General features: G+C 56.2%; 1 protein-coding gene across 9 annotated transcripts in view; it reads right to left on the bottom strand.

Annotated features, from left to right (window-relative positions):
- ILF3 (interleukin enhancer binding factor 3) overlaps nt 1–19427 on the bottom strand; it is a 30077-nt gene extending 10650 nt beyond the window's left edge. For 3 of the 9 annotated variants that reach the window (XM_056510091.1, XM_056510094.1, XM_056510092.1), the window contains exons 1-14: nt 19088–19168; nt 16618–16714; nt 16308–16534; nt 13986–14166; nt 13133–13280; nt 11735–11826; nt 10105–10200; nt 7153–7264; nt 5847–5944; nt 4497–4608; nt 4287–4415; nt 2500–2699; nt 1619–1789; nt 220–357 (exon numbers count right to left, since the gene is read on the bottom strand). In XM_056510091.1, coding sequence (XP_056366066.1) covers nt 220–357; nt 1619–1789; nt 2500–2699; nt 4287–4415; nt 4497–4608; nt 5847–5944; nt 7153–7264; nt 10105–10200; nt 11735–11826; nt 13133–13280; nt 13986–14166; nt 16308–16534; nt 16618–16620 — 1707 coding nt within the window. In that variant the 5' untranslated portion in view covers nt 16621–16714; nt 19088–19168. Of the gene's footprint in view, nt 1–219; nt 358–1618; nt 1790–2499; nt 2700–4286; nt 4416–4496; nt 4609–5846; nt 5945–7152; nt 7265–10104; nt 10201–11734; nt 11827–13132; nt 13281–13985; nt 14167–16307; nt 16535–16617; nt 16715–19087; nt 19169–19290 lie in introns of those variants that run through there. The other 6 variants (XM_056510096.1, XM_056510099.1, XM_056510097.1 and 3 more) reach the window with 3 other exon arrangements.
- Between the last annotated feature and the right edge of the window lie 207 nt (nt 19428–19634).

Below are 19634 nucleotides of genomic sequence, written 5' to 3'. Positions count from 1 at the left end.
ATCTTTGCCTGAGAGCCCCTTAATTTCAAAACTATAATAATTCGGAGGGAGGGGGTTTACATTCTCCATTTCAAAGAGAAGCTTCTGCCTTTATTGGCAGAAATCTGTCCTTCAACACGTGGATTTTATTGTTCAATCTCTGGGCAAGGGGATGAGCTCTTTTTTTCCTAGCTGGGGAGCTGTGATTGGGGTGGCTCTGTGTCCCTGGTGTCCCCTCACCTCCATGACGAAGCGTTTGTCGTGGCTCCCTCCGGTCTCTGAGATCAGCTCGTACTTGAGCCCGCGCCGCTTCTCGTTCAGCTCCATCACCGGGTTCTTGCCGTGCTTGGTCAGGATTGGTCCCTGCTGCTTCACGTTCTGGGGGCACACAAAACCTGGCTGAGTCCCAAAAACCCAAAAAAAACCCATAGGGAGCTGAGTCCCAAAAACCCCACAGGGAGCTGAGTCCCAGTGTATCAGTGACCCCAAACCCAGTGGTGCCAGTGTCCCAGTGACCCCAAACCCAGTGGTGCCAGTGTCCCAGTGACCCCAAACCCAGTGGTGCCAGTGTCCCAGTGACCCCAAACCCCCAGCAGCAGTGGTGCCAGTGTCTCAGTGACCCCAAACCCAGTGGTGCCAGTGTCCCAGTGACCCCAAAACCAGTGTGCCAGTGTCTCAGTGACCCCAAACCCCCAGCAGCAGTGGTGCCAGTGTCTCAGTGACCCCAAACCCCCAGCAGCAGTGGTGCCAGTGTCCCAGTGACCCCAAACCCAGTGTGCCAGGGTCTCAGTGACCCCAAACCCCCAGCAGCAGTGGTGCCAGTGTCTCAGTGACCCCAAACCCCCAGCAGCAGTGGTGCCAGTGTCCCAGTAACCCCAAACCCAGTGGTGCCAGTGTCCTAGTGACCCCAAACCCCCAGCAGCAGTGGTGCCAGTGTCTCAGTGACCCCAAACCCAGTGTGCCAGTGTCCCAGTGACTCCAAACCACAGCAGTGGTGCCAGTGTCCCAGTGACCCCAAACCACAGCAGTGGTGCCAGTGTCTCAGTGACCACAAAGCCAGTGGTGCCAGTGTCCCAGTGACCCCAAACCACAGCAGTGGTGCCAGTGTCCCAGTGACCCCAAACCCAGTGTGCCAGTGTCCCAGTGACCACAAACCCAGTGGTGCCAGTGTCCCAGTGACTCCAAACCACAGCAGTGGTGCCAGTGTCCCAGTGACCCCAAACCCAGTGGTGCCAGTGTCCCAGTGACCCCAAACCCCCAGCAGCAGTGGTGCCAGTGTCTCAGTGACCCCAAACCACAGCAGTGGTGCCAGTGTCTCAGTGACCCCAAACCCAGTGTGCCAGTGTTTCAGTGACCCCAAACCCAGTGGTGCCAGTGTCCCAGTGACCCCAAACCACAGCAGTGGTGCCAGTGTCCCCAAACCCAGTGGTGCCAGTGTCCCAGTGACCCCAAACCCCCAGCAGCAGTGGTGCCAGTGTCTCAGTGACCCCAAACCCAGTGGTGCCAGTGTCCCAGTGACCCCAAAGCCAGTGTGCCAGTGTCCCAGTGACCCCAAACCCAGTGTGCCAGTGTCCCAGTGACCCCAAAGCCAGTGTGCCAGTGTCCCAGGCTGTCCCCCACCCCCTGTCCCCTCACTCACCTCAGGGCTCTGCTCTGAAGGTGGTGAGGCTGCCGTGGGTGTGGTCACAGCCTCCACCACGGGCGGAGGAGCCACCACCACCGGCTTGGTCTCCGTCTCCTCGGCCGACTCGTCGCCCTTGCCGGAGTCCTTGCCCTCCACCCCCGTGGGCAAACCCATGTCCTGCAGCACCTGGGGGGCACAGGGAGCTCAGGGGCTGAGCTCTGGCACCCCCCCTCTCTCATCCCCATTCCCATATTCCCATTCCCATTCCTTTTCCCATACCCACATTCCCCATTCCCATCCCCATTCCCATTCCCCATTCCCAATTCCCATTCCCCATTCCTCATTCCCATTCCCCGTTCCCATTCCCCATATCCCCATTCCCACTCTCCCATTCCCCATTCCCATTCCCTGTCCCCATTCCCATTCCCCATTCCCATCCCCTGTCCCCATTCCCATCCCCATCCCCATTCCCATATTCCCATCCCCACATTCCCATTCCCCATCCCCATCCCCATTCCCATTCCCATCCCCATCCCCACATTCCCATTCCCCATCCCCATCCCCATTCCCATTCCCCATCCCCATTCCCATCCCCATTCCCATCCCCATTCCCATTCCCCATCCCCATTCCCATCCCCATCCCCATACCCATTCCCATTCCCCATCCCCATTCCCCATTCCCATCCCCATTCCCATTCCCATATTCCCATCCCCACATTCCCATTCCCCATCCCCATTCCCCATTCCCATCCCCACATTCCCATTCCCCATCCCCATCCCCATTCCCATTCCCATCCCCACATTCCCATCCCCATTCCCATCCCCATATCCCCATATCCCCATATCCCCATTCCCATTCCCACATTCCCACATTCCCATTTCCATTCCCATCCCACCTTCACAGCCACGTGCAGCTTGGCTGTTTTCTTGGAGGGCCCCGAGGCCTCGAAGGTGCTGCCGTCGATCTCCACGGACATGGTGAAGATGGGGGCGTGCACGGGCCCAGTCTGGGACACCAGTTTGTACTGGAGGCCCGGTTTGAGCTGGTTCAGCTTCATCAGCGCGTTCATGGCCTGGGGAGGCTCCAGCTTTTCCTCTGCACGGGGCAAAAACCAGCACTGAGACCCGGCAGCAGCTCCTCCCAGAACCACAGCTGGCTCCACACCAGTGTTTCCCAGTTTGGGGCCAGTTCCAGTTGGTTTTTTTTTGTTTCAGGCCAGTCCTGATGGGCATTTGCTAATTGCAGACCAGTTCCCATGGGGCTGTTCCCACTCCAGACCAGTTCCCATGGGGCTGTTCCCACTCCAGACCAGCTCCCATGGAGCTGTTCCCATTCCAGACCAGTTCCCATGGGGCTGTTCCCACTCCAGACCAGCTCCCATGGGGCTGTTCCCACTCCAGACCAGCTCCCATGGGGCTGTTCCCACTCCAGACCAGTTCCCATGGAGCTGTTCCCACTCCAGACCAGTTCCCATGGAGCTGTTCCCACTCCAGACCAGCTCCCATGGGACTGTTCCCATTCCAGACCAGCTCCCATGGGACTGTTCCCACTCCAGACCAGTTCCCATGGGGCTGTTCCCACTCCAGACCAGTTCCCATGGAGCTGTTCCCACTCCAGACCAGCTCCCATGGGGCTGTTCCCACTCCAGACCAGTTCCCATGGGGCTGTTCCTATTCCAGACCAGTTCCCATGGGGCTGTTCCCATTCCAGACCAGTTCCCATGGGGCTGTTCCCACTCCAGACCAGTTCCCATGGGACTGTTCCCATTCCAGACCAGTTCCCATGGGGCTGTTCCCACTCCAGACCAGTTCCCATGGGACTGTTCCCATTCCAGACCAGTTCCCATGGGGCTGTTCCCATTCCAGACCAGTTCCCATGGGGCTGTTCCCACTCCAGACCAGTTCCCATGGGGCTGTTCCCACTCCAGACCAGCTCCCATGGGACTGTTTCCACTCCAGACCAGTTCCCATGGGGCTGTTCCCATTCCAGACCAGCTCCCATGGGACTGTTCCCACTCCAGACCAGTTCCCATGGGACTGTTCCCACTCCAGACCAGTTCCCATGGGGCTGTTCCCACTCCAGACCAGCTCCCATGGGGCTGTTCCCACTCCAGACCAGCTCCCATGGGGCTGTTCCCACTCCAGACCAGTTCCCATCAGTATTTTCCAATTGCAAATCAGTTCTGAGTGGTCTTTTCCCATCTTTGACCAGCCCTAACCAGTACTTTGTGATTTCAGACCAGTTCCAACAGGTTTTTTCTCTTTTTAGACCAGTTCCACTTGGTCTTTTCCCAATTCCAGACCATTTCTCATTGACCTTTCCCAGGTCCAGACCAGACCCCATTGACCTTTCCCAATTCCAGACCAGTCCCCATCGGTCCTTCCCAATTCCAGACCATTTCCCATTGATTTTTTCCAATTCCAAACCAGTCCCCGTTGATCTTTCCCAATTCCAGACCAGTCCCCATTGATCTTTCCCAATTCCAGACCAGTTCTGACCAGTCTTTCCCTATTTCACACCAACTCCTATCACTCTTTCCCAATTCCAAACAAATCCTGATCTTTTCCTCGATCCCAGTTTTACAGATCCCCCAGTTTTAAATCATTTCAGCCACCCCCCACACCTGCACCCCCATTTCCAGCCCCCCAATCCTCCACCTGAGCCCCCCCAGGCTGTACCTACCTTTCATTAACTCAATACCTTTTTTCTGAATCTTCTTTTTCTTTTTGCTGGGGGATTTCTCCTCCCCGTCCTCCTCCATGGGTCGTTTCATGGGGGTCACTGCGTAGGTGGTGCTGGGCGGGATCTGAACTGCAGCGAGGAGCACAAACCCTAAATCCCCTGATTTCCCCCCAAACCCCGGGGATGGGCTCATCCCCTCCCAGTACGTACCAGTATAATCCACTGGGTTCTCGTTCTTTGGTTTCTTGGGCATTTTGGAGGGCAGGGGGTCCATGCCCAGCACCTTGTGGAGCTGGCCGAAGGCAGCGAGGCGGAGGGCGTGCTGGGGACAGGACTGGGGGTCACTGGGAGCTGCTGGACACCCCCAGCCCCCCAGCCCCACTGCAGCGACCCCTCCTCAATCGGGGACCTTCACCCAAAAAGGGAACCGGGAACCATTTGCTACTCAACACCTGATGCTTTGCTCTGGGGGGATAAACTGTGGGGGTGTGTGGAGGGGGTGTGGGGTGAGTGTGGCAGTGAGTGACCACAGGGCTGAGTGACCACAGTGCTGAGTGACCACAGTGCTGAGTGACCACAGCACCATGTGACCACAGTGCTGTGTGATCATGGCACTGAGTGACCACAGCACTGAGTGCCCACGATGCTGAGTAACCACAGTACTGAGTGCCCATGGTGCTGTGTGACCATGGTACTGAGTGCCCACAGCACTGAGTGCCCACAGTACTGAGTGTCCACGATGCTGGGTGACCACAGTACTGAGTGTCCACAGCACTGAGTGTCCACAGCACCGAGTGCCCACAGCACTGAGTGCCCACAGTACTGAGTGCCCACAGCACTGAGTGCCCACAGTACTGAGTGTCCACGGTGCTGGGTGACCACAGTACTGAATGTCCACAGCACTGAGTGCCCACAGTACTGAGTGTCCATGGTGCTGGGTGACCACAGCACTGAGTGCCCACAGCACTGAGTGTCCACAGCACTGAGTGCCCATAGCACCGAGTGCCCACAGTACTGAGTGTCCATGGTGCTGGGTGACCACAGTGCTGTGCTGTGTGACCATGGTACTGAGTGCCCACAGCTCTGAGTGCCCAGAGCACTGAGTACCCACAGCACTGAGTGCCCACAGCACCGAGTGCCCACAGCACTGAGTGCCCACAGTACTGAGTGTCCATGGTGCTGGGTGACCACAGCACTGAGTGCCCACAGCACTGAGTGCCCACAGTACTGAGTGCCCACAGCACTGAGTGCCCACAGTACTGAGTGTCCACAGTACTGAGTGCCCATGGTGCTGTGTGACCACAGTGCTGTGTGACCACAGCTCTGAGTGACACAGCTCTGAGTGACACAGCTCTGAGTGCCCATAGCACCGAGTACCCACAGCTCTGAGTGCCCACAGAACTGAGTGCCCACAGCTCTGAGTGCCCACAGAACTGAGTGCCCACAGAACTGAGTGCCCACAGCTCTGAGTGCCCAGCAGGGTCTAGTCTAAGTGGCCGAGGGAGCCGGGAGCGGAGCGAGCCGGGGGTCGGGAGGGGCCGCATGGAGGTCACACTATACCTGAGCACTCTGTGTGATATCTTCCCTTTGTTGTCTGTCTAGATGCCCAATAGCATCAGTGGCTTCTTTTTCACAAGGGTCATAAATACCAGAACCATCTGAAGGCAGGAAACAAGGAAGATATGCAGAGAATTATCCCGGGTCTCTACCCTAAACGCCCCGGGGCAGCTCTGAGGGGTGCGGGTGTCGGGGATTTCGGGAGTTTTGGGGGTTTCTGTGGGATTGGGGCTGTCTGGGAGCCAAACCCCACTGGGGCCTCTCCCTGTGGGGCTCCCGACCGCCGGCGCCCCCCGCGCTGCTCCCGGCTCCGCTCACCTGAGGAGCTCACCTGGCCCAGCTCACCTGGCCTGAGCTCACCTGGCCTGAGGAGCTCACCTGGCCTGAGGAGCTCACTGGGCCGGAGCTCACCTGGCCTAAGGAGCTCACCTGGGCAGAGCTCACTGGGCCGGAGCTCACCTGGCCTAAGGAGCTCACCTGGCTGGAGCTCACCTGGGCAGAGCTCACCTGGCCTAAGGAGCTCACCTGGCCCAGCTCACCTGGCCTGAGCTCACCTGGCCTGAGGAGCTCACCTGGGCAGAGCTCACTGGGCTGGAGCTCACCTGGCCAGAGCTCACCTGGCCTAAGGAGCTCACCTGGCCCAGCTCACCTGGCCTGAGCTCACCTGGCCTGAGGAGCTCACCTGGGCAGAGCTCACTGGGCTGGAGCTCACCTGGCCAGAGCTCACTGGGCCAGAGCTCACCTGGCCCAGCTCACCTGGCCTGAGCTCACCTGGGCAGAGCTCACTGGGCTGGAGCTCACCTGGCCAGAGCTCACTGGGCTGGAGCTCACCTGGCCTAAGGAGCTCACCTGGCCAGAGCTCACTGGGCCGGAGCTCACCTGGCCAGAAGAGCTCACCTGACCCAACGAGCTCACCTGGCCTGAGCTCACCTGTCCCAGGTCACCTGGCCAGAGCTCACCTGCCCCAAGGAGCTCACCTGGCCTAAGGAGCTCACCTGGCCAGAGCTCACTGGGCCAGAGCTCACCTGGCCCAGCTCACCTGGCCTGAGCTCACCTGGGCAGAGCTCACTGGGCTGGAGCTCACCTGGCCAGAAGAGCTCACCTGACCCAATGAGCTCACCTGGCCTGAGCTCACCTGTCCCAGGTCACCTGGCCAGAGCTCACCTGGCCAGAAGAGCTCACCTGCCCCAACGAGCTCACCTGGCCTGAGCTCACCTGTCCCAGGTCACCTGGCCTGAGCTCACCTGGCCAGAGCTCACCTGCCCCGAGGAGCTCACCTGCCCCGAGGAGCTCACCTGCCCCAGCTCACCTGGCATGACGATGCCCGAGGCCAGGCACTCCAGCACGCGGCGCAGCGCCTCGCCCGCGCCCATCGGCCGGTTCGCCGTCCCGATGGATTTCTCACACAGCAGCTCCAGGGGCTGCAAGGGAACCAGGGCAGTGAGGGCAGGGCGGGCACAGCGAGCCCCAGAGGGGCTGGAGAGAAACGGGATCTGGGAAGGGGCTGGGATGGGATCCAGAGGGGAAATGGGATCTGGGAAGGGGCTGGGATGGGATCCAGAGGGGAAATGGGATCTGGGATGGGACCTGGGATGGGATCCAGAGGGGAAATGGGATCTGGGAAGGGGCTGGGATGGGATCCAGAGGGGAAATGGGATCTGGGATGGGGCTGGGATGGGATCCAGAGGGGAAATGGGATCTGGGATGGGGATCCAGAGGGGAAATGGGATCTGGGATGGGATCTGGGATGGGATCCAGAGGGGAAATGGGATCTGGGATGGGATCCAGACGAAATGGGATCCTGGAAAGGGATCTGGGACGGGGATCCAGAGGGGAAATGGCATCCTGGAAAGGGATCTGGGATGGGATCCAGACGAAATGGGATCCTGGAAAGGGATCTGGGACAGGGAGCCTGGAGAGGGGCTGGGACGGGATCCAGAGAAGAAATCTGGAAAGAGATCAGGGAGAAAGAGCCCAGAGAGGGGCTAGGATGGGATCCAGAGGGGAAATGGGATCCTGGAAAGGGATCTGGGATGGGAATCCAGGGGAAATGGGATCCTGGAAAGGGATCTGGGATGGGATCCAGAGGGGAAATGGGATCCTGGAATGGGATCTGGGATGGGGATCCAGAGGGGAAATGAGATCTGGGATGGGGATCCAGAGGAAATGGGATCCTGGGAAGGGATCTGGGATGGGGAGTCTGGAGAGGGGCTGGACAGGATCCAGAGAGGAAATCTGGAAAGGGATCAGGGAGAGGGAGCCCAGAGAGGGGCTAGGATGGGATCCAGAGGAGAAATACGATCCTGGGAAGGGATCTGGGAGAGGGAGCTTGGAGAGGGGCTGGGATGAGGACAGGGAGCCCAGAGAGGGGCTGGGATAGGATCCAGAGGGGAAATGGGATCCTGGAAAGGGATCTGGGATGGGGAGCCTGGAAAGGGGCTGGGATGGGATCCAGAGGGGAAATGGGATCCTGGAAAGGGATCAGGGACGGGGATCCAGAGGGGAAATGGAGCCCTGGAAAGGGATCAGGGAGAAGGGCCCCCAAAAAAAGAGACCCTCTGGAATGGGATCCTGGGAAGGGATCCTGGGAGAGGGATCCCAGAGAGGGAGCCTGGAATGGAAATGGAACCCTGGAAAGGGAACCTGGGAAAGGGATCTGGGAGAAGGATCCTAGAAAGGGATCCCAGAGAGGGAACCTGGAGAGGAAATGGAACCCTGGAAAGGGATCTGGGACAGGGAGCCCAGAGAGGAAATCTGGAAGGGGATTTGGGAGAAGGGCCCCAAAAAGGAGATCCTGGAAAAAAAGGACCCCCTGGAAAGGGATCCTGGGACTGGGACCCCAGGGACCACTCTGGGAAAAGGGATCCCCTGGAATGGGATCCTGGGAGAGGGATCCCAGAGAGCGACCCTGGGAACCCAAAAAAAGAGATCCTGGTAAAGGGACCCAGGAATGGGATCCTGGGACCCCAGGGAACACTCTGGGCAAAGGAAACCCCTGGGATGGGATCCTGGAAACGGATCTGGGAGAAGGGACCCAAAAAAACAGATCCTGGCAAAGGGAACTCCTGGAATGGGATCCTGGGAAGGGACCCCAGGAACACTCTGGGCAAAGGGATCCTAAACTGGGATCCTGGGAGAGGATCCAGGCCAAGGGATCCTGGACTGGGATCCAAGGAAGGGCTCCAGGGATGGGACAGATCCAGGAGCAGCTGCCGGGTCCCAAAGCAGGAAGGAGCCAGGCTGTGAAGTCATGGATAAAAGTTTGATAACAAGGTGATTAGGTAATTAATAAAACAAGCTGGTGGTGTGATTTGATAAGATAAAGTTGTTTGGTAAACGATAAAACTGTTTGTTAATTGATAAAGGAAACTGATGATGGTGTTTGAGTGGTTTGGTAATTGATAAAACTATTTGATAACAGGACTTGAATAATAACAAAAATATTTTAAAATCATGTGACTTGACACTTTGTATTTGACAAGAACATGACTCGGTAATTTATAACACAGTTTGATAGTTATAATGATGTGATTTGATAATTGATAAAATAATTCGATAATGATAATGAAGTGGGTTGATAACTCACAAAACCAAAACAATTTGATAATGATGTGGTTTGATAACTGATAAAACAATCTGATAACGATGATAATATGATTTGATAACCAATAAAATAATTAGATAATGATAATTACATGGTTTGATAACCGATGAAACAATTTGATGGTAATGATATGGTTTGATAACTGATAAAGCAATTTGATAATGATAATGATGTGGTTTGCTAACTGGCAAAAACAATGCAATTTGATAATGATGTGGTTTGATAACTGATAAAACAATCTGATAACGATGACAATATGATTTGATAACCAATAAAATAATTTGATAATGATAATTACACGTTTGATAACTGATAAAACAATGTGATAGTAACAAGGCTGACAGCGCTAGCAATGATGTGATTTGATAGCTGATAAAATGTTTTGATAAGAATGTGATTTAACAAAACAACTCCATGGTAAGGTGAGTTGGTAACTGATAAGCCAATTCAGCAACAACCTGAGCTGGTGATGGATGAAGCAATTCAGCACGAAGGCCAGTTGATAATTCATTACCCATTTGACAACAATACAAGTTGTAATTAATAAAGCGAGTTGATGAAGATATTTGCACCACATTTGATTTGTTCTCTGAGTCGCTCACCCCCAGAAACCCCCAGAGCTGGGATGGAGGAAGGGAAGGAGAGGGGAGGCATTACCCATCCTCGGAGCGGGGCCCAGGTGGGGACGCGCGTGCACAGGTCCCGCAGCACGCGGATGACGATGACGCACGACTTCAGCCCGTTGGCCCTGGCCTGCAATTGGAACCAAAACCACACAGGGGCTTCACCACCGAGCGCCCGCCCGCCCGCGCCGCCGGCGCCAACGCCGGGAGCGGCTGGGCCGAGGGGAACGCCGGAGCCGGGGCGCGGAGCGCGGGGCTCGGAGCCGCCGCGGCCCAGCCGGGACCGGCCAAAGCCTCGGCCGAGCTCCCGGCCAAGCTCCTAGCCAAGGGGGTGGCCAAGGGCTCAGCCAAGCTCCTAGCCAAGGGGCTGGCCAAGGGCTCAGCCAAGCTCCTAGCCAAGGTCTTAGCCAAGGGCTCAGCCAAGCTCCTAGCCAAGGGGGTGGCCAAGGTCTTAGCTAAGGGCTCAGCCAAGCTCCCAGCCAAGGGGCTGGCCAAGGGCTCAGCCAAGCTCCTAGCCAAGGGGGTGGCCAAGGGCTCAGCCAAGCTCCTAGCCAAGGGGTTGGTCAAGGTCTTAGCCAAGGGCTCAGCCAAGCTCCTAGCCAAGGGGCTGGCCAAGGGCTCAGCCAAGCTCCTAGCCAAGGGAGTGGCCAAGGTCTAAGCCAAGGGGTTGGCCAAGCTCCGAGCCAAGGGGTTGGCCAAGGTCTTAGCTAAGGGGTTGGCCAAGGTCTTAGCCAAGGGGTTGGCCAAAGTCATGGCCAAGGTGTTGGCCAAAGTCTTAGCCAAGGTCTTGATTAAGGTGTTGGTTGGCCAATAGGTTGGCCAAGCTCCCAGCAAAGGGGGTGGCCAAGGCCTCAGCTGAGGGCTTAGCCAAGGTCTTAGCCAAGGAGTTGGCCAAGGTCTTAGCCAAGGAGTTGGCCAAATTCTTAGCCAAAGTCTTGGCGAAGGTCTTAGCCAAGGAGTTGGCCAAGGTCTTAGCTAAAGGCTTAGTCAAGGTGTTGGTTGGCCAAGGTCTTAGCCAAGGGGTTGACCAAAGTCTTAGCCAAGGTGTTGGTTGGCCAAGAGGTTGTCCAAGGTCCTAGCTAAGGGCTTAGCCAAGGGGTTGGTTGGCCAAGGTCTTAGCCAAGGAGTTGGCCAAGGTCTTAGCCAAGGGGTTGACCAAAGTCTTAGCCAAGATGTTGGTTGGCCAAGAGGTTGTCCAAGGTCCTAGCTAAGGGCTTAGCCAAGGGGTTGGTTGGCCAAGGTCTTAGCCAAGGAGTTGGCCAAGGTCTTAACCAAGGGGTTGACCTAAGTCTTAGCCAAGGTGTTGGTTGGCCAAGGTCTTCGGCAATGTCTTAGCCGAAGTCTTAGCCAAGGTGTTTGTTGGCCAATGCCTTAGCCAAGGAGTTGGCCAAGGTCTTTGCCAAGGTTTTGGTTGGCCCAGGCCTTAGTCAAGGGGTTGGCCAAGGTCTTGGCCAAGGGGACGTTCTCCTCACACACAGCAGCAGCTCCGTGGCTGCTCCGCACCGAGGCTCCTAAGGTCACTCCAGCGCCCACAGTCCGGCACCGCTGAGCGGCCGGCGGCCGCTTGAAACTCCAACTCCGAAAAGAAAAATCACTCAGCCCCTTAAAAAAGAAGTTTACCAACGCTTCTACTTTAAAGATAAATATAAGAACAAAATGCAAACCTGGAACCACTTGGCGTGGCGCAGAGACGCCAAGGCAGCAAGGCATTTCTGCCTGTCCAGAACGTCCGGGGAGTCGGTGACTGAGAGCGTTTCTAGTCGTGGATGGAATAAGAAGACAAGGCACGGTTTGACCAAGGGGCTTCTGTCGGGCCGAGGGGGATGAGGCAGCATCCTAACGGGCAGCGGAGGCTCCCAAAAAAATCCTGCTGGGATGCTGGGAGCGGGAGGGAAGGGGGCTGCGGCCTCGCCTGGATGCAGGGGAGGCTCAATTCCCAGGGAGGGATGGGCTGGGAGGAGGAGGAGGAGGAGGAGGAGGAGGAAGAGGAGGAGGAGAGAAATCAATCCTGGAGATGGATGGATTCAATCCTGGAGATGGATGCATGGATGGATGGATGGATGGATGGAGAGGCGGCAGCAAGGCCGGTGATGGGGGAATTTGAGGAGGGGGTGAAAGCCCCGCTCTGCACTGGAGCACAGGGGCTGGGGAGGAGGGGAGAAGGGGAGGAGGGGAGGGCCAGGCTCAGAGAGGATCCAGGGAAGCCTCGGCCCGAAGGATGGCTGCCCCGGCCCCGGCCCGCGACAGAGAACGTCCTGTTGGTCAAAGGTCCAGCGTCCCTAAAATCGACAAACTAGAAGGCTCGGAGACGAGGTCAGAGATCAACACCAGAGATCAACAATCAAGAGCACAAAGAAGTGCCCGGTTTGTGCTGCAGCAAAACTGAGGAAAGGCCTGAAAGTCGCCCCAAAATCGCTGGAGATCAGGGTTTTAGATAAGGCTAGATAAGGCCGGCCCTACGGAGCCCGTGGGGATTGGAGAGCACAACCAAATTCTGATTCCAAAGGGAATTTGGAGGAGCTAACTTTATCCAAAACTCTGCATCGCTTTCCGGAGTTGTGAAGCTGAGGTGCTGGAGCAGCCCCCAGCAGCCGGCGTTCTGCTGCAACACACACCGGGGAACATCCCGGAACATCCCGGTTCATGGACATGCAACTCCTCGGACAAGAAGCCTTTTGGGGCTTTTTTGGGTTTTGTTTTTTTTTTTTTTTGGGTTTCTTAACCAAATCTGGTTTGTGTTTTCATGTCACTGCACTGACATGGCCGGGGACGAACCACGAGTAATACAACGAGATGATGAATTAGTGAACTAAAGGCTCAAGTGGAACCAAAAGAAAGGATAAAATAATAATACTTAAGAAAAAAAAATAAATTAATAATAATAAAAAATAAAAGTAGAGCAAAATCCCGTGTGAAAGATGCTCTTCAGCTTCCGGATCAAGCGACACCGGGATCCCAGCGCAGGAATTTAGGTTTGGATTTGGCCAGGAAGAGCTGCCAGGGCTGGGGCTGAAGCTGAAGAGCACTTTCCTGCTGGTTTCTGGGGCCTGGGCCGGCCGTACCTCCGGCCAGCTGCTTCTCCAGCTCCTCCCTGACCACAGGAGACGTCAGGTGGATGGTCAGGCTCAGTGGCGGCTCCTTGGTGTTCTTGATGACGATGGCGGCGTCTGCCACCGACTGGATGATCTCGTACTTGTCCTCGGTGATGGCCTGCAGCAAGGTAGGGTGGGGTCAGATGGCTTGTGAAGCCACTTCCAACCCAAAAGTTTTCATGGTTTTATAATCTTGGAGCCCCTCTGCTCTGGAGAGAGCTGGGAATGCTCTCCTGGAGAAGGGAGAGCTGCAGGAGAGCTGGAGAGGGACTGAGAACAAAGGATGGAGGGACAGGAAACAGGGAATGGATTCACCCTGGAGAATGGGGGGAGGCTTAGATGGATTTTGGGGAGAAATTCCTGCCTGTGAGGGTTCCCAGAGAAGCTGTGGTTGCCCCTGGATCCCTGGGAGTGCCCAAGGCCAGGCTGGAGCCACCTGGGACAGTGAAAAGTGTGAGACCCATGGTGGGTCTGGGTCCATTCCAGGATTCCATGTGCAGGTTTAGATGGGATTTTGGGAAGAAATATTCAGGTGAGGGGCTGGGATGGAATGCCCAGAGGAGCTGTGGCTGCCCCTGGATCCCTGGGAATGCTCAAGGCCAGGCTGGATGGGGTTTGGAGCAGCCTGGGATAGTGGAAGTTATGAACAGGATGAGCTCCATGGTCTCAAACCATTCCATAACTAAAGAGTAGAAGTTCATTTAGCAATCCCAAATTTCCAATCCCAATTTAGCAATCCCAATTTCCATACTCCTGTGGAAATGACTTCTCCAGGTTGTATCTTTAGGGACAGAACCATCTCAAAGATAATTTCTTCACTCACCGCCAGCTGCACTCCCAGGTTATCGGCGACTTTCTCCAGCAGCTTGGCCGTGGGTTTGTCCTTGCACAGCAGCACCAGCTCCAGGTCCAGGTCCCCCTTCAGCAGGAGCCCTTTGGCCACCAGCCCCACACGCATCACGCCCCTCAGGGTCCTGGTCAGCTGCTCTGTGGCCTTCTGATCCCTGGGAAACAGAGGAGAGGGTCAGGATGGGGGATGGATCAGTGAGGAGCAGCCACCCCAACTCTAACCTGGGTAATTCTCAACTCTCCAGCTGGAGAACACAACTTTTCCACCAGCAGCCAGTGGGTTTTTGGGATCAAAGGAAATTTCAGGGGAGCAGTTATCCCAACCCTGTCTTGGTTAACTCCCAAATCAGGAAACACAACTTTTCCACTAGCAGCCAGCTGGTTTTTAGGGATCTAAGGGAATTTTAGGGGAGCAGTCACCCCAACCCTGCACTGGTTAACTCCTCAGCCAGGGAACACAACTTTTCCACCAGCAGCCAGCTGGTTTTTAGGGATCTAAGGGAATTTTAGGGGAGCAGTTATCCCAACCCTGTCTTGGTTAACTCCCAAATCAGGGAACACAACTTTTCCACTAGCAGCCAGATGGTTTTTAGGGATCTAAGGGAATTTTAGGGGAGCAGTTATCCCAACCCTATCTTGGTTAACTCCTCAGCTAGGAAACACAACTTTTCCACCAGCAGACAGCGGGTTTTTTGGGATCAAAGGAAATTTTAGAGGAGCAGTCACTCCAACTCTGCACTGTTAACTCTCCTCAAGTCCCAACTCAAGGAACACAACTTTTCCACTAGCAGCCAGCTGGTTTTTAGGGATCTAAGGGAATTTTAGGGGAGCAGTTATCCCAACCCTGTCTTGGTTAACTCCTCAGCCAGGGAACACAACTTTTCCACTAGCAGCCAGCTGGTTTTTAGGGATCTAAGGGAATTTTAGGGGAGCAGCCACCCCAACCCTGCACTCCTCAAGTCCCAACTCAGGGAACACAACTTTTCCACCAGCAGCCAGCGGGTTTTTTGGGATCAAAGGAAATTTTAGAGGAGCAGTCACTCCAACTCTGCACTGTTAACTCTCCTCAAGTCCCAACTCAGGGAACACAACTTTCCCACCAGCAGCCAGCTGGTTTTTTGGGATCTAAGAAAATTTTAGGGGAGTAGTCATCCCAACCCTGTCTTGGTTAACTCCCAAATCAGGGAACACAACTTTTCCACCAGCAGCCAGCTGGTTTTTAGGGATCTAAGGGAATTTTAGGGGAGATGTCATCCCAACCCTGTCTTGGTTAACTCCCCAGCTAGGAAACACAACTTTTCCACCAGCAGCCAGCTGGTTTTTAGGGATCTAAGGGAATTTTAGGGGAGTAGTCATCCCAACCCTGTCTTGGTTAACTCCCAAATCAGGGAACATAACTTTTCCACCAGCAGCCAGCTGGTTTTTAGGGATCTAAGGGAATTTTAGGGGAGATGTCATCCCAACCCTATCTTGGTTAACTCCCCAGCTAGGAAACACAACTTTTCCACCAGCAGCCAGCTGGTTTTTAGGGATCTAAGGGAATTTTAGGGGAGCAGTCACCCCAACCCTGTCTTGGTTAACTCCTCAGCCAGGGAACACAACTTTTCCACTAGCAGCCAGCTGCTTTTTCAGGGATCTAAGGGAATTTTAGGGGAGCAGTCACCCCAACCCTGCACTGGTTAACTCCTCAGCCAGGGAATACAACTTTTCCACCAGCAGCCAGCGGGTTTTTTGGGATCAAAGGAAATTTTAGAGGAGCAGTCACTCCAACTCTGCACTGTTAACTCTCCTCAAGTCCCAAATCAGGAAACACAACTTTTCCACCAGCAGCCAGCTGGTTTTTAGGGATCTAAGGGAATTTTAGGGGAGCTGTCATCCCAACCCTGTCTTGGTTAACTCCCAAATCAGGGAACACAACTTTTCCACTAGCAGCCAGCTGGTTTTTAGGGATCTAAGGGAATTTTAGGGGAGCAGTCACCCCAACCCTGCACTGGTTAACTCCTCAGCCAGGGAACACAACTTTTCCACCAGCAGCCAGTGGGTTTTTTGGGATAGAAGGAAATTTTAGGGGAGCAGCCACCCCAACCCTGCACTCCTCAAGTCCCAACTCAGGGAACACAACTTTTCCACCAGCAGCCAGCGGGTTTTTTGGGATCAAAGGAAATTTTAGAGGAGCAGTCACTCCAACTCTGCACTGTTAACTCTCCTCAAGTCCCAACCCAGGGAACACAACTTTCCCACCAGCAGCCAGCTGGTTTTTTGGGATCTAAGGAAAATTCCAGGAGCTTTCCCTCACCCTCCCTCCTTGCCCTCCTCGTCGGCCGCCGTCTCCATGGACTCAGTCTCGGGCTGCTCCCCGCTGACTTTCTCCTGCTCGTCGATCCAGTCGGAGACGGCTTTGAGCGCCCGCTCCGTGTGGGAAACCATGTTCTGCACGGCCTCCAGCTCCTCCTGCGTGGGGTACACGGCCGAGTGCTTGGCCATCACGTGCCGGTCGTCGTTCACAAAGATCCGCATCGGGCGCTGCCAGGGGAGTTGGGAGCGTTTAGGGAGATTTGGGATGGGGGTGCTCACCCCAAAGCCAGGATCCCACCCTGTTTCCTCACCATTTTTGTTGGTTGCTGCCCGCCTGGAAGGTTTCTAAGGTGTTTATTTGGATTCTTCTGGCCGCTGGAGTGTGGCAGTGCTGCGGCGTTGTGGGGTCTGGAAGGGACAGAGAGAGGGTGAGCCTGGGCAGCCACAGGCAGGAACAGCAATTAGACAAATCCCAACTCGTTAGGCAAATGAGTTTGTGCTCCCCAGGATTTATATCCCCCCTGCAGACCGACAGAGCACCCAAGCCTTATTCCTTTTTATTCCCAAGAGTTTTTTCCCGTGAAGTGAGACTTTTCCAAAGCAGATAGAACTCTGCTCTCCACACTGGAGCAGCCAGCTGGGACAATTAATTAATGAATTGCATGCTCACATGCAGCCCTGGCAGAGCCCTCTGCCACATCCCTGTGGGATCCTAAGGGACAGATCCCTCTGCCACATCCCTGCTTTTACCCCAAATCCACGGCACAGCCCCAAATCCACCCCGCTGGCTTTTCATCACACGAGCCCAGAGGATGCACAGAGCCTCTTCCTTGGATTTATTAGGATAAACCCAGCTCAAAAGTCCTGGAATTCAACAGATTCAGCCCAAGTGGCACCAAATTCCTGCTTTTTTTGTGGGGTAGCAGAGCCTTTTGTTCCGATTCCAGCGCTTTGTTCCTTGGAATGGAGGAATGGGACCCTCTGGGCACTGCCCTGCCATTCCCACAGGGAGAGGGGAAGGATCAGCACCTGCTCCAGCCAGGCTCATTAACCCAGTAAAATTAATTAATTCAAACCCTGATTTCCCCTGACCGGTTCAATCCCAGCCCTGTGACACCCTCCTGGTAACTCCAAGGAAAACTCCTTGGAAAATGCTGTGAGGATGAGGAAGATCATCATCATCCTCTGCCAAGCCCCACCAAATCTGCAAATCCCACCTGGAGAGGGTTGATCCTGCCTGGATTACCCCAGAGCTCTCAACCAAGCCCCACTTTGGGGCAGTTTTTCCCTTTTCCATGCATTTCCCAGACCACAGCTCGCTTTCACCTTTTCCCACTGGAACCTCCCCAGTTCGTTGTTCAGCTCACATTTTTAGGATAAAAACCAGGAAAACTCATTCCCTCGAGCCACAGTACAGACACACAATTCCACCCAAGGAAACCCTTCTGATTCCAACCCTGCCAGTTCATTCACAGGATGACTTAACAGCGCCATAAATCTGGATTTAATTGTAATTAAACCCGGCTGAGCAGGGAGAATCATTCCACATGGCATCTCCTGGTGCCTCCTGCTCTAGGCTGGGCCTTAAAGGCCCCGTTATTTCCCTTAAAATTCCCTCAATTTCCTCCAGGCTGGGTTAAGGAATGGGTTGAAATCCCTCCCTGCCATTCCTACAGTCAGAGAATCTCCCATTATCCCTCTTCTGGGATTTTTGGAGGGAGAAATCTGGGAGCTGATGCTGCAGCACCACCAGATTTGTGTCTTTTGTGCAGAAAAAGCAGAGATTTGGTTAAACCAGGAGCCCAGCCCTGACACAGCCCTTGGAAACGGGACAAACCCTGGAACTGCACCTGGTTTCAGCTCCCACCCCCAGCAGGAATTCACCAAACTTCCCGCGCTCGCATCGAGCCTCCCAAGGGAAGGAGGGACTCTCCCAAAGGCGTTTTTGGCAGGACGGAGGGAAAAACAACCAAAGGACGTAAAAGGCTGGAATTTCTGCCCTAAACGTGAAGCCGCGCTGGGGTTCGAGGCCGCGTTTTAAGGAGGAATTAATCGGTGATTTTTTTTCCCTGTGTTTCGACAGGGATGGATGAGGAGGCAAGACAGCACAGGGAGCAATGCAGGAATCCCGGAGTGAAGGGGGCACAAAGCCCTCAGCGCTGCTGGATTCGTGATTCTCTAAAATCCCTCCAGAAACCGAGCGGCCACGGGTAACGGGGCTGGAGCGGCGGAAAACGTGAGGGACAGAGGAAAAGCTGAGGAGAGGAGAGCGGGATCCTGCTGCTGAGGGGGGAAAGGGGCTAAAATCCCCCCCAAAAGGGATGATCCCGCTGGATTCCCAGCCTGGGATGAGGCGGGATAGGAAGGGAAAAGGAGCTTTAAGCCCCTCGCAGGGGGATGATCGCAGCTCCTCTGTGATCCCCCCAGAATATCCAACCCAGGGGAGGCTGAGGGGGGTCGGGAAAGGATCAGACACCCTCAGACCTCTCCATCCCCGTTCCCACACGAGAGGGCGAAACCGAGGAGGGGGCGCGGGGCCCGGGGGTGAGGAGGGGGCGCGGAGGGTGAGGAGGGGGCGCGGGGGCCGCCGGGCGCTGCCGCCATTTGCAAGAGCGGCGCGAACAAAGCGGCGCCGGGCAGAAATGAGGGGAGCCGGGGGGAGCTCGGTGCGGTGCCCGCGATCCCCGGGCGGCGGCTCGGTCACCGCCGGTCCCTCGGGGCCATGCTGAGGGGGATCCGTGAGGGGACCCGGCCGCCCCCCCCCACCCTCCCCTCACTCACCGCCGCCATTTTGTCTGCACACAATGGGCAGGGCGGGAGGGAGGGGACACGGGGGGGGGCCGGGTCACCGTGTCCCGCCGCTCCCCCACCTCACACCGGCTCCTCCCGCCCCAGCACCGCCTCCACCCAGCCCGGCCCGGCTCGGCCCGGCTCGGCGTGGTTCCCCCCTCCTCCACCGCGCGCGCTGCGGGCATGGCTCCTACCGGGACGCTGCCGGCGGTGCCTCGCGGGGGCGGCCCGGCCCGGCCCGGCCGGCGGGGCCCGGGAGGGGCCGGAGCGGGGCCGGAGCGGCCGCGGCGGGGCCGGAGCGGGGCCGGAGCGGGGGCCGGAGCGGCGGCGCCGGGACTGCGGCGGGGGCGGGGCCGCCGCCGGCGGGGGGCGCGCGCGCGCCGGGGAGGCGGGGCCACGGGTGCGCGGACCAATGGGAAGGCGCGGAGGGAGGATGACTGACAGCGGGCAGAGCGAATCGGAGAAGGCGGAGGGAGGGTGATGGACAGGGGGCGGGGAGGAGAGGGGGACGGGCATGGAAGGCGGGGATAAGCGGCGT

Source organism: Oenanthe melanoleuca, chromosome 25 (assembly GCF_029582105.1).
Source record: "Oenanthe melanoleuca isolate GR-GAL-2019-014 chromosome 25, OMel1.0, whole genome shotgun sequence".
Lineage (NCBI taxonomy): Eukaryota > Metazoa > Chordata > Aves > Passeriformes > Muscicapidae > Oenanthe > Oenanthe melanoleuca.
The sequence above is the reverse complement of the archived record's forward strand: the minus strand, read 5'-3'. Positions and strand labels throughout refer to the sequence as shown.